The sequence below is a fragment of the Capricornis sumatraensis genome, chromosome 13, assembly GCF_032405125.1.
Source record: "Capricornis sumatraensis isolate serow.1 chromosome 13, serow.2, whole genome shotgun sequence".
NCBI lineage: Eukaryota > Metazoa > Chordata > Mammalia > Artiodactyla > Bovidae > Capricornis > Capricornis sumatraensis.
Genome location: NC_091081.1, coordinates 67216057 through 67230622, shown reverse-complemented (window position 1 = coordinate 67230622; position 14566 = coordinate 67216057). Strand labels below are relative to the sequence as shown.

General features: G+C 39.7%; 1 protein-coding gene across 2 annotated transcripts in view; it reads right to left on the bottom strand.

The window, feature by feature from the left end:
• Window positions 1-14566, bottom strand: part of ADGRG6 (adhesion G protein-coupled receptor G6) — a 140849-nt gene that overhangs the window by 76319 nt on the left and 49964 nt on the right. For both annotated transcript variants that reach the window (XM_068984880.1, XM_068984881.1), the window contains exons 2-3: window positions 4813-5154; window positions 1785-2408 (exon numbers count right to left, since the gene is read on the bottom strand). In XM_068984880.1, the coding sequence (XP_068840981.1) occupies window positions 1785-2408; window positions 4813-5154 (966 nt within the window). The remainder of the gene's footprint in view (window positions 1-1784; window positions 2409-4812; window positions 5155-14566) is intronic.

The following is a 14566-nucleotide window of genomic DNA, read 5'->3' as shown; positions in this document are numbered from 1 at the left end:
GTACCTAGAGCACAGTACATATTAAAGCATCATCTAAGTATTTAGCAATTGTTAATGTACATAGCCAAATTCTTTTTCTAATTTTCTTCTGGTGGTCATCGTTCTCAAATACTGACCCACAGAAATGCAATTGTTAAATAGTCTATGATTTTTAAATAATGGCCAATGATATGATGAAAACAGGGCCCTAAAGATAATCACCTTGACTGTAGGAAGTGTACCACTGCCCTCTCCTCACTATTCACCACCCCACACAAAACACACACACTTGATTTTCTCAATTTCCTTGCTGAGTGAAAGACTTCTCAGGAGTCCCTGAAGGTTGTCCTCCATAGCCACTCTCAGACTGAGAGAATGTTGGTTCACACCGTTAACTCTTACAAAGGTCCAGAGTCTCCTTTTGGAACAGGGCTGTGGTTTGCCCTCTTTTCAACAACCCACAAGGAAATACCTTTCAAGTGACATCACATAACAGCCTCCCACCATCTGTAGGAGCGCCGTGGACCACACCGAGAGATGGGTTGCCCACACAGGGAGGTGGGTGACAGGAGTTTCCCAGGCTGGAAGGGCAAACATAGGTCAAGGATAGAGGACAGGGGGCCTCAGGTCTTCATGCTGCTGCTGCTGCTAAGTCGCTTCAGTCGTGTCCGACTCTGTGTGACCCCATAGATGGCAGCCCACCAGGCTCCCTTGTCCTTGGGATTCTCCAGGCAAGAACACTGGAGTGGGTTGCCATTTCCTTCTCTAATGCATGAAAGTGAAAAGTGAAAGCGAAGTCATTCAGTCATGTCCAACTCTTTGCAAACCCATGGACTGCAGCCTACCAGGCTCCTCTGCCCATGGGATTTTTCCAGGCAAGAGTACTGGAGTGGGTGCCACTGCCTTCTCCACAGGTCTTCATAGTGGTTCCTATTCTGTTGAAAGTATTGGGACTCAAGCTGTGATAGAATTCCCTGCAAAATCACTTACAGATGACTTTTGAATATTGGGCCCCATCTTTCCCTCCTTTATTGAGAGTTAACTCTGAGACTAAAGAACATGTTATCAACACTTTAGATTTAGTCATGTGACATTGAAAATTGATAATGAACTTCTACTTTTTATATGTGACTCAGTCCTAGTGTAAAATAAGGACTTCCACTGACTTATGTACATAGGGAATACTTTATAGAAGTCTTTCTTAATATAACTTTTATAACATGGAATTATATCTCTAAATACTTGCAGTTGGCTACTTACAATAATAATGCATTTAAAGTCTCTCAAAGAGCAACCAAAAAGAGAAGAGTATTTGAAACAAACAACAAATCCTCATTTTCAAGTAAGTGGGGGGGAAAAGTTAAAAGAAAATGGACAATTCCTGATTATCAAGATTTTCCATAAAATGGACTGTTCTGATATTGGCTAAATACATACCATTCTTTAAGGTGATGGTTGTTTAAGTAATGTAATGGAAACTGCATTCCAGGATGACAAAGATCAGCTTTTCACTATACCAGCTTTGTGATTAAAAACTGTAACATTAATTTCTTTTGTTTTGGTCCTGGGGTTAACATTTCTATCTAAGACACAATAATTGTAACTGTTGTTTATGCTTGGGGAAAACTGTGTGATATTTTATGGCACAGGAAAAACTTAAAAATGGTAAGACCAAAAGCTTTAGTTGAATATGTATGGTTTGCAATCACATACAAAGATGTCTGTCTATGTAATTTCTTGTTGACAAACATATTCACAGAACAATGGAAAAAGAAAAAAAAAGAGTGACTATGCCACAAACTTACCACAGCTGAGGTTGCTTTCAGCTTTCAGAGCTAGGGTTGGGATATTCCAGAAGTCATTTTGCCAGTCCACCACATTCCCTTTCACACTGCAGCTGAGGTTGGAGAGGATTTTGGAACTCATGGTAAAATTCCAAAGTCGAAAGTTATAAATGTCCCCTTTGAGGGAGCCAATGTCATGTTGATTGGAGCCCAGCAACAATTTCCCATTCCCGGGAATAACTTTACTAATCGTAGAATTGCATGAAACTGTTCCATAGTTTCTTTTGAAATTTACACCAATGGAGCCCAAAGAACTACTCCAAACAATGCAGAGCTGCTCGAAGCTTTCTGTGAAAATATCTTCCTTATCTTTCACAGGTAAAGCACTGTTTAGTAAGCATTTTGAGCCAAAAAATGATAGAAAGTAGCCACTCTTGGTCTTTCCAAAACTGAGCAATTGTGGGAAGGATGGACCTGAGTAGGAGAAAACTATCCATTCGCTGTCTTCCTTGCCGATTTTGGTTGCTTCAAAGCAGAGTGTGAAAGCTCTGAGCTCTGGAATAGAGACACTTTTTGCAACAGATACCTGGTAAGAATCAAGTGACTGGGGTAAAATGACTTTTTGATTCCTTAAGGACACGGCAACTAGAACAAAACACAGTAACAGATAAAGCATGTTAATTCAGACATGGACTAAAGAGATGCAAAATGTCTGAGACCTCCAACCTCCACCCTCTCTGCTAATTGGCTTTTACCCACCGTGTGCCTCACTCTCTCCCCTTTCTCTGTCTACCACTCTCTATTGTCAACCCAGTACCATATGCCAATACCAATACCAGTAAGAAACCCCACCCATTTAACTCTAGTCACAGTTGGCTCTCACACTTAAATCTTCCAGTTATAGCTTCCAAAGTGATATGGTTTTGTTTTTGTTTTCTTTTTTTAAATCCCTGAACTGAAGGAGATTTAAAAAATAAAGGAAACCAGTGGTTTCAGGAAAGTTCATACATTATGATTTTCAAAACTATGTTTCTTTTCAAATAATTTTTAAACATAATAGCTAATCGTTTTTCACTAACCATCACCTTTAACTCTACCCAAACACTCCTATGCTACCTTTCCCTTTGGACATCCCATATCGTACTAGTCTTCCCCATATCAGGCTATTTTAGGATCAAAGGCAAAGAGAATTCCATTGAGTAGAAGCAGTCTTAGTAAAAAAACCAAACAAATAAAAATGGCATTTTAAGATACATTTCCTTGACTTCTGGACATGTGAGCTAATTTCTGAGACAACACAGAGCAATGGTTCAAGGGCAGACATTGGATCTCCCTTGGCCAAGTCATTCTGCCTTAGCCCCCTTGTCTATAAAATGATGGGAAAGGCACCAAGTGTATATGTGGTTAATGAGAATTTAATAAGGTAATACCTGCAAAGCGCTAGAGCAGTATCTGTGCCAAGCTGTATATAGCTATTACTGATTACTAATATAGATGACTATTATTATGTGCATAATAAAATTAAAATTAAAATGCATTAGCCTAGTCCTTCTGTGACATACATAAAATTATTAAGTAATACAATGGATTTCACTCTGGGCTCATACAATAGATATTGGTAAACATGATGTACTGACTTGAGAGAGAAGTAGCTGTTTACACTGGCTTTATATGTATGCTAGTTTGAATATATTTTAATACACACCAAGAATAGCTCTATAGTAAAAAAACCATTCTTTTAAATGCAAATATTCTGGTCAAAAATCCATGATGGAGTTTAATGAATCATGATTGTTTAGTCCACTTCTTAAATATAAAGCAGCATACAAGTCTACTTGGGCTTCCCTGGTGGGTGGTAAAGAATCCCAATGCAGGGGAAGCATGTTCAATCTCTGGGTTAGAAGATCCCCTGGAGAAGGAAATGTCAACCCACTCCAGTATTCTTGCCTGGGAAATCCCATGAACAGAGGAGCCTGGTGGGTTACAGTGCATAGAGTCACAAGAGTCAGACACAACTTAGCAACTACCTACCCAAAAAGATACAGTATAAACCCAGTATTCTATATGCATTGTGAAAATAAAAAGGCTGGAAGGAAATATGTCCATCAACATTTTATTAGTAGTTATGGCTGGGTGGTAGACGTATGGGTAATTCTAATTTTTTTTAATTTTCAAATTTCCCATAATATTTTATAACCTTAAAACATTATTTGAAAAATTAAAGGATGTATGTTTCAGTTAACCACATATATATCTAATGTCAATCACAAACAGTAAATAAAGATGTCTACCAAAAAACACAAATTGTAATAAGAAGGGTCAGGCATGTCCATAGTGCTGCCTTTCTTTTTTGTTTCTTTTTTTGATATATAAAGCCTACTTAAGTAGCTCAGGATGGAAAAAAAAATTATTACTAAATCTCATAGCCTTGAAACTTGAGTTTTCCTTAAGCACAGAAAGGTTCTGGAGAGAATGGTTCAATTTCAATGTTCTGCTGTGCCAGAAGCTAGGAAATATGTCTGATAAAAATATATTTCTTTTTTTCAGTTAGACATTTTCAAGGGGCTTTCCTCCGGCTATGCTATTTAATAGCTTCAGTTACACAAAGCTCATTTTACATGTTAATGTATATGTTTATTTCTTATATTTGTTCTCCAGCATAATTCCTTAAAAGAGCAACATCTTAAAAGCCTAAAATAAAGTGATTTATAAATAAGAATACTTTGAATGTTTGCTGGAGAGATATTAGAATTAGATTCAATTATTAACTGTGGGATATTCACTGAATCTTTCAAACAGCCTTTAAATGTTCTGCATGCAAACACTAGACAAGAATTCAGCTCTACTGTAACCAGATTTCAGATCTGGTAACTATATATTGCTAATGAGAATGCTCAGAAAATACTAATAGATTTCTGCTGCCTTTAAATTCTAATCCTAATCATTCATACTCACATAAAAGAGCATAACTCTGTCCTCTGGGCCTTTTGTTTATTGTTGAACATGCTAAATGAAAGCAGAAGTTTGGCGCCACCTTTGGTTTACATACCTCTGATGTAGCTGGCATTGAAACCTTTCTTCTGGATGCTAAAGTCACTTGAAAAAGACACATGCATCTCATTCGCACTTGAGTTAAATGATAGGCCTTTGGCAGTTGCTCCACAAAACTTCGTCTGGCTCTCTCCATTATCAAGGGATAATGAGTCATAAATGCAATTGGGAGCTTCTTCAATGTCGAAGTCATTAAATGTTATCTGAATGATATAGCCCGTGGGGGCTCGGAGGGTCCACATGCAAGCCTGGCTGTTGGGGTAGTCGTTAGGGTAGCACGGAGAAGTAAAGGTCCCGGAAGGGTTGGAGAGGACCACCCTGCAGTTGGCACATGCCCATACTGTTGGCCAGACAAAAGAGAGACAGAGAGAAGGGCTGGATCAGAGGTGTGCAATAAACCAAGAATACCACACTCTGGGGACAATCAAGCAGCAAACATTTTAAAATAGCAAAATACAATCATCAACATTGAAAGGAAAATGAAACCATCTCAAGGGAAAAAAGAAAAACCGAGAGGAAAACAAAAAGTAAAAGAAAAATACAAAATTTTGGAGCAATGATTTTTTTAAACTTGGGGGAGGGTCATAAACACTGAGAATCTAAAAGTCAGGGAAACTCTCTCCAATAAACTGTACAGGGGCCCCTGCACCTGGCATACAATTTCAGGGAGTACATGAAGCCTTAGGAGGTAACACTGGATTTCACAAAGGTTCACTGACTTTAATCTTAAAGGATTAGGAATCTCCACTGAGCTAGGGTGGAGGGGATTTTACAGAACCATAAATGCAGAGCAATATTACAAAACTTGGAAGAGAAAGACTTAGGAAATAGATGTTTAAAGAGAAAGCTAGCAAGTAGTGCAAAAAAATTTGACAAGTTATCATCTGGCAAATCGCATTCTTTTCTAAAATTCAAATACACAGCATCACCTTGCATGTGTGAAATACTTATAGTTTTGAAAAATACTTTCACTTCTTCCACTTGTTTATTTTAGTTGGCAATTATATACCTCTATGATTATGTCATTTATTCATCCACTCAGTCAGTATTTATTGAATGTCTTCTACATGCCAGGCGCTATTCTAACTAGTATATACCATGAGCAGGAAAGACAAAGTCTCTGTCTGAATGATTCTTACACTACAGTTTTGGACCCAAAGATACAAACAATAGTATAATGACAGATAATAATTAAGAGGTAGAAAGAAAAGTAAAGCAATCAATTATTTCTCAATTATTATTTACCTAGGGCCTGGTCACCAGCTAGAACCAGAAACCAAGATCTACTGTCTTTCTATTTAGTGATGCTTTTGAAATTAATATTCATGTTGCTTTTAAACATTTATGTAAATATAGGCAGCAATCTCATTTATTCAACATTCTGGATAAATAAACTGTCAAATAACTGACCACATACACTTTCAAACAATAAAAGACTTCTACTATGTTAAGGGAACTCACTCTCAACTTACTGTGTTCTTCCCTTTTTAACTGGGTTGAGTAGAATGAATATACCATAGCTTTTCTTAAAAATGGTAGTTAGTGTAAGTATCACTTATTCTTCTATGACGCGGTGATATCTTCAAGGATTTAGATGTGTATTGTCACATTGCTCAAGTTAGAGTTTTATTTTTTCCTGTCCCTGGGGCCACCTTGTGTTTTGCAGGGGTTTGCCAACTCGGCTCCACAACCATTCTTTCTAAGTTGCCCTCTATCCAGCTCCTCCTCCACAAATCTCTAACATCTTTTACAGAGCTGAGGATAGACAGGGAAAAAGATCTATGATCACCAAATGTGAGGGTTGGTACTGTCATAGTCATCATCTGACCCCTCAGGACCTCACAGCACCCCTGCCACCTGGGAGGCCTCTGATAAAATTTGTTAAATTTATGAACAAATAAATGAGTTACAAAAGAGTTGAACACGACTGAGTGACTGAGGGCACACACACACAAATGAGTCACATGACTAAATTAAAGAATGACTGTAGTATATGAAACTGTCAACCAAAATCTAAGGCCCCCAAAAGAGTGCATCATATCTGGGATATCTCTTTGGGTGGGGTTTTGAGGCTATTTCTTCCAATGATTTCACTCATGGCATGAGATTGAGATGATGAGGGCCTACCTCTCTGACATGTTTAGCTTTCTGTGACTGTACCCTGGGCTCAGAAGCAAGAACTAATCCTGGTAGATTAACAGTAAAGTATCCAGCAAAAGCCACTGGAGATTACAAAAGAAAACAAGAAAGGAAAATAAGATACAATCTCTGAGTCATCCCAACATGCATGCAGGCAGCATTATTTTTCCATAATGAGATGCTATTCCCTACATCCCTTACCCAGCTAATGTTCATGATTTCCTTTACATTATTTTTACAAATTTACAAGAAGTTTACAAATTCTTCCAGAGAGCTAATGAAAGGTATAAAAAAAAGTCAATCTGACTCACCACACTCACCACGTAACCTTGAACAAGTTAATCTCCCTGTACCTCAGTTTCACCACTTTTAGTTTAGTCGCTCAGTCATGTCCGACTCTCTGTGACCCCTTGGACTGAGGCATGCCAGGCTTCCCTGACCCTCATCAACTCCTGCAGTTTGCTCAAACTCACGTCCACTGAGTTGGCAATGCCATCCAAGTGTCTCATCATCTGTTGTCCCCTTCTCCTGCTTTCAATCTTTCCCAGCATCACAGTCTTTTCCAATGAGTCAGTTCTTCGCATCAGGTGGCCAAAGTATTGCAGCTTCAGCTTCAGCATCAGTCCTTCTAATGAATATTCAGGACTGATTTCCTTTAGGATTGACTTGTTTGACCTCCTTGCAGTCCAAGGGACTCTCAAGAGTCTTCTCCAATGCCACAGTTCAAAAGCATCAATTATTTGGCACTCAGCTTTCTTCACAGTCCAACTCTCACATCCATACATGACCACTGAAAAAACCATAGCTTTGACTAGATGGACATTTGTTGGTAAAGTAATATCTCTGCTTTTTAATATGCTGTCTAGGTTGGTCATAGCTTTTCTTCTAAGGAGCAAGCGTCTTTTAATTTCATGACTGCAGTCACCATCTGCAGTGATTTTGGAACCCAAGAAAATAAAATCTCTCACTATTTCCATTGTTTCCCCATCTATTTGCCATGAGGTGATGGAACCAGATGCCATGATCTTAGTCTTTTGAATGTTGAGTTTTAAGCCAGGTTCCTCACTCTCTTCTTCCACTTTCATCAAGGAGCTCTTTAGTTCCTCTTCGCTTTCTGCCATAGTGGTGTCATCTGCGTATCTGAGGTTAATGATATTTCTCCCATTAATCTTGATTCCAGCTTGTGCTTCATCCAGCCCAGAATTTCTCATGATGTGTGCTGTATATAAGTTAAATAAGCAGGGTGACAATATACAGCCTTGATGTACTCCTTTCCCAATTTGGAACCAGTCTGTTGTTCCATGTCCATCCTAACTGTTGCTTCTTGACCTGAATACAGGAGGTCAGTAAAGTGGTCTGGTATTCCCATCTCTTGAAGAATTTTCCACAGTTTGCTGTGGTCCACACAGTCAAAGACTTTGGCATAGTCAATAAAGCAGAAGTAGATTAACACTGGCAGAAATAAAAGCACCCACTACCCATGGTTATAGGGAGGACTGAATTGATTAGTTTTAGAATGTCCTAGAAACTGTACTGGCCACACAGATAGCACTATTTAAGTGTTGGCCATTATTGTCATTATTATAACAAAATCTGTGCATCAATAATTTAAGAAAAAATTTAGCACCCCATCTTAACAGAAACTCTTTTTCCTTTAGGCACCCATTGTGATAGAAAAGACAGAGAAGACTCCATAATCATCATTGTAAAAAGCATGTAAAGCACTCTTCTACATGATTCTCATCTACAGTAGCTAAATTGCATTTAGACATAATGCTACCAAATAGCGATTATCTTAATTGGATGATATATCAATTAAACTAGGCACAATATCATCACATTCATTATACTGATGTTTATAGATCCCAGCGAAGGGCTTTCACATCGGTTATCTCACTTGGCATCATAACAACCCTGGGAATTAGTATCTCCTCCATCTACAGAAGAAACAAATAATGCTATTAGAGATTATGTAAACTGCCAAAAGTTACATGTCTAATTGATATGACCAAGGTTCAAACCAGGTCTTCTGAATGTAAGTCCAGTGTTTTCCCAGAGACGTTGCCAAGATTAAACAAAAGACACAGCAAAGTGATGAGACCAAGTCTTGCTTTAAGAGACAATGCTTTTTAATGGGTAATTTCCTAAACATAGTGTAATCACCCTGTTTTTGTTGTTGTTTAGTCATTAAGTTGTGTCCGACTCTTTTGCAACCCATGGACTTGAAGACCTCCTGGATCCTCTGTCCAAGGGATTTCCCAGGCAAGAATACCTGAGTGGGTTGCCATTTCCTTCTCCAGTAATCACCCTAAAATTAATATATTTTAAGAAACTAATTTTGAAATATTTGAGTAAAGAATGTTAGAGAGTCTAAAATGTAGTGCTTTTGATTTGTCCACTTGGAGCAATAAAATATCACTGCTAACTGATTCCTATTCAAAGAGCCAGTACCCGAAGAAATTATTCTCTTTTGAAGGCGAGGCTACATAAAAAGATGGCTACAGTAGCCATTGAATAAGGTCTTGGGAAAACCAGAGTTAACATCTTTTAAAAGCTACCCAACTCAAAACATCTGGCTCAAGTTGTTCTCAAAGACAGATATAATAACATATTCACACCCATACTTTATAAAAGCAAAGTTTTCAGATAATCTAAACAAACAAACCAGATTCCACCCTTGCTTCTTGTCTGTGCTTGCAATGTTGAGTAATAATTCACTTCTGCTTATTTTCACAAAACTTTATTCCTCAAAGAAACTCAAATCTGAATTGGAAAACCTCCCAGTTATGACAAAGGCTATCTCAGTTTATATAGAATATTTAGATATAGATGTAATAACCATTATCTCATTTTTTTTCACCTGAGGTTTGGATTCTTACTCCACCTTTGTTGCAAGTACTTCTCTATAAATCAAATACTATGTTCTTTAAAATCCAAGACAGGAGTATCAGATCCAAGAGATAAATCAAAAGAGATCAATTTTAGCTGCTTTCAACACATATCTGTGGATGAAATAATTGATATTCCTATACTGTGTTAAATGGTGAACAAAATGAATGCACCTAAATTGAATCTCGGGTTTTGTTTTGTTTAATCTGAATGTGTGTAAAACTGGCACTAGTGAATTTGTTGGACAACTTGGCTGGTGAAGAAGTATCTCTAGAAAATTTCCCGTCAGTTGCCTGCTCAGTTTGCATCTCTTCGAAGTCACTGTTTGAATTATCTGTACGAATCTCTTAAATGAATTGCTTAAAAAGGTTTGAAATATTTAGCAGCCTTGGTGGTTTCTGCAGATGAAACCTAAGGGCAGCAGCTGAGAGCTCTAGAGTCAGCCTGATGCCTCAATCATTACCAAACCAAGGTAGCCACGCAACATTTCCCCTGATCAAGTGGAATGCACCAGATATAACATCACTGAAATGTAAAATATAAATAACACTTTGGATGCTGCCAGGTGTTAAATAACTGACAATGTACAGAACTGAATGACATCATCAAAGTATTTAAATTCAAGTGATTTTAGGCCTCTATGTGTATTTTTTTCAGGATGGCAAGGAATCTGAAGGCAGTCTGGCTGTGACATCTGCGTTTCTGTTAATGTGACAGACTTGGCAAGCAGGCCTGGGCTCCTCACCACTCCTCTTCAAGCTCGGCGCTCAAAGATAGCATTTCTGTGCAGGGGAAAGTCACTCTTTCACCAAGGTTACATTGGTCGTTCCACCCTCTTGCTAGAACAAGCTAGGACATCCATTTGCTCCCAAACTCATCCTAAAACACTGGTTTCCTGGAGTTAACCAGAAAATTGTCTGATTTTCCTCCATGATGTTTCAACCTGAAAAGATTCTTCAGAAGCACCACAAATATGAAAGTACTGCAATAACCTGGGCTAACTTGGGCTTCCCCAGCGGCTCAGCAGTAAAGAATCCACCTGCCAATGCAGGAGACTCAGGAGACTCGGGTTCAGTCCCTGGGTTGGTAAGATCCCCTGGAGAAGAAAATGGCAACCCACCCCAGTATTCTTGCCTGGGGAATCCCATGGACGGAGGAGCCTGGTGGGCTACAGTCCCTGGGATCGCAAAGAATCGGACACAACTGAGCACACATTCTGCTATTCTGCAATAACTTAAACATTGTTCAAAAGGTCCCACTCTACTTCAATCAGTTCAATTAAGTCCGACCTCACTAGAATATGAGCAAGAAGTTGAAATGAAGGTTCCTTGGTGAGGCAGCACCATTCAACTTGAATAATTTTTTGAATCTCCAGAGAGATCCACACGCACAACACCCTCAGACACATTTCTGTCTTCTGTGATACTGTTAATGTTCAAACTTTGAATCCTCTTTCCATAATCACCTTGGCATGAGAACATTCCTTATATAACTGCAAAAGGGAATACTTTTGAAGATCCAAACAAGAGAACTACTGTAAATCATTCTAGAGTCGGCTGAGCATGTATATATATCCTGTGTAAGAGGATTAAGAACCCAAGCACATGTGCATGCATTTACAGACACACCCATACACACTTTCACGGGAAACTATTCTCTCTTAAGCATCATTGCGTCTTTCTCCAGCTCTTAAAACACAATCTAAAACCAATGCACCATTTGAAACAGTCTAAAGCTGCCTGTTTATAACTTACTCTGCTACTGCTACTGCTGCTAAGTCGCTTCAGTCGTGTCCAACTCTGTGCAACCCCAGGGACGGCAGCCCACCAGGCTCCCCCGTCCCTGGGATTCTCCAGGCAAGAACACTGGAGTGGGTTGCCAGTTCCTTCTCCAATGCATGAAAGTGAAAAGTGAAAGTGAAGTCGCTCAGTCATGTCTGCCTCTTTGTGACCCCATGGACTGCAGCCTACCAGGCTCCTCCGTCCATGGGCTCTTCCAGGCAAGAGTACTGGAGTGGGGTGCCATTGCCTTCTCCACCTTTAAGTAATAACATACTACAAAATCAATTCACAATCTCCACACATGCACGTGCTTCCAAGAAGATCTATCTGCTCCTCCTGCATCTTTCTTAAAATTTTATTATTTTATTTTTGGCTGCTCTGGGTCTTCATTGCTTTGTGCAGGCTTTCTCTAGTTGTGGCAGGTGGGGGCGCTATTCTTGTTGAGGTGAGTAGGCGTCTCACTGACGTGCCTTCTCTTGTTGCAAAACACGAGCCCTAGGCATTCAGACTTCAGTAGTTGCACAGAGTGAGTTTGGTAGCTGTGGCTTGCCGGCTGTAGAGTGGGGGCTTAGTTACTCCATGGCACGTGAAATCTTTCCAGACCAGGGATCAAACCTGCATCCCTGGCACTGGCAGGTGGATTCTTATCCACTGTAAACCTGAGAGGTCCCTTCCTGCATCTCTTGGTCATATTTGCACCATAACCCCAGAGGAGGATACCTGAAGAGTATCAAATCAGGGGCTTCGTTGCTCAGTCAGATTACCTCTCTATGAAGTTAGAGACACAAATTTTTCAGAGAATGAACAACAGAATGACAAAGTTATATGAACACAAAGGTATCAGCATCCTTTGCCACTTGCAAACAAAGACACTGATGAGCAAATAGAGAAAAGAGAAAGAGAGAAAATGTAAGAACGGAGAGATCAGGGAAAACCAGTCCTCTGAAAAACACTCTCATTTAGACACTCCATGTCCAGTCACCAGTGGGGGAGCTGTTCTTTGTGGCTTGTCCTTGGATCCTATGACCAGAACTCTCCTACCACACCGCTTCTTCTCTTGATCCATCGTTTGTAGATTTCTGATCCATACAACCAAGTCTGCCCAAGCCAACTCTTACAGGGCTCTCCTCTGTCTTCAGCTCTTCTCTCCTCACTCATTCTTGCTGGGTGATCTCATCCAAACAGAGGCCTTCCTTATGTCCAAATGCAGATGACACACGTGTTCTACTGTACACCAAACCACACTCGTGCTTGTCTGCTCAACATCTCCACTTGCACACTTCACAGATTCCTTGATCCAAACACTGTTCCTCCAACCATTTATTTATGTTGTAAGTGCTAGTTGTAAGAAAATTATCCAAACTAAGACTCTGAATATCCCTTCTCTCTTCTTTCCTCTACACCCCTTAAAGTGGTTTGTCAAGGGCTATGACATCATTTTCTTCATGGTTCTTTCATTTCTCCCCTTCTCTCATTCCTGTGGCCACTTAGTTCTTATCTTTCCTCCCTTAGAAAAAAGTTCAGTAACTAGTCTTTTTGTCATTAGTCTTTTTATCTCTGACTCATTCTCCCCATCACTACAAGAAATATCTAAGAAAATGAAAATGCAAGTATAAAAATATTTCCTCTAATTCAAAATCTCCTCTGAAATCCAACAAAGCAAGCATCTTTGAATGACCATATAGTGCTCCATATTTGTCCTGTTTGAATTTTCTAAATCGTCACTCAACAATCCCCAACATCCATTTACCCAGTAAATAGTTATTAAGCAACTATGTGCCTGGCTCTGTGGTCTGGTACTGAGAATAAGTTGTGGGCAAGATATAACCCCAGATTTTATGGAAGGTGTGCTGCTGCTGCTGCTGCTGCTGCTGCTGCGTCGCTTCAGTCATGTCTGACTCTGCGACCCCATAGACAGCAGCCCACCAGGCTCTGCCATCCCTGGGATTCTCCAGGCAAGAACACTGGAGTGGATTGCCATTTCCTTCTCCAATGCATGAAAGTGAAAAGTGAAAGTGAAGTCGCCCAGTCGTGTCTGACTCCTAGCGACCCCATGGACTGCAGCCTACCAGGCTCCTCCGTCCATGGGATTTTCCAGGCAAAAGTACTGGAGTGGGTTGCCATTGCCTTCTCCATTATGGAAGGCATAGATTACTGCAAATACAGATAAATAAGTAGATAGTGATAATACAATGTGAAAATTGCTCTGATAGTGCATGCATATGTGCTCGCTCAGTTGCTCAGCTGTGTCTGACTTTTTGTGACCCCATTGAGCCCACCAAGCTCCTCTGTCCATGGGATTTCCCAAGCAAGAATACTTCAGTGGATAGCCATTTCTTCCTCCAGGGGATCTTCCCGATTCAGGAAGCAAACCCATGTCTCCTGCATTTCCTGCATTGGGACACAAATTCTTTACCACTGAGCCACATGGGAAGCCCATGATGGAGCAAGTAGACGAGTAGATGACTGCAACAACCTAGGTTTAGGTTTTGTAGAAATAGAACCATTTCTAACAGATGAGAAAGAAACTAAGACCTAAACATCCAGCAGATAAGTTGGCCAATGGAAGAGGGGAGGCAGAGGAGAAAAAGAAAAGAGAGTTCTGCACAGTAGGGTCACCAGGTTGCATCAGCTTGTAGGTGAGAGAGAGCATGAATTGTTCCAGTAACTTAAGAGTTTTGTTTAGCTGAAGCAGAGTGTACAAAATGGGGAGAAACATTAGATAAAGATGGCAAGGTAGGCCAAGATTAGATTCTTCAGGGTTTTGCAAGCAATGCTAAAGAAAAAAAATTTTAATGTAATATGAGCAGTAAGGAAAATTAAAAGGTTTTAATTATGGGAAAGTAAAATAATCAGATTTGTACTTAGCACATTTTTAAAACCTCACCCTTGTGCACATAAACACACAATTACCAGTGAACCAAAACTGTTGTAAGAATAACT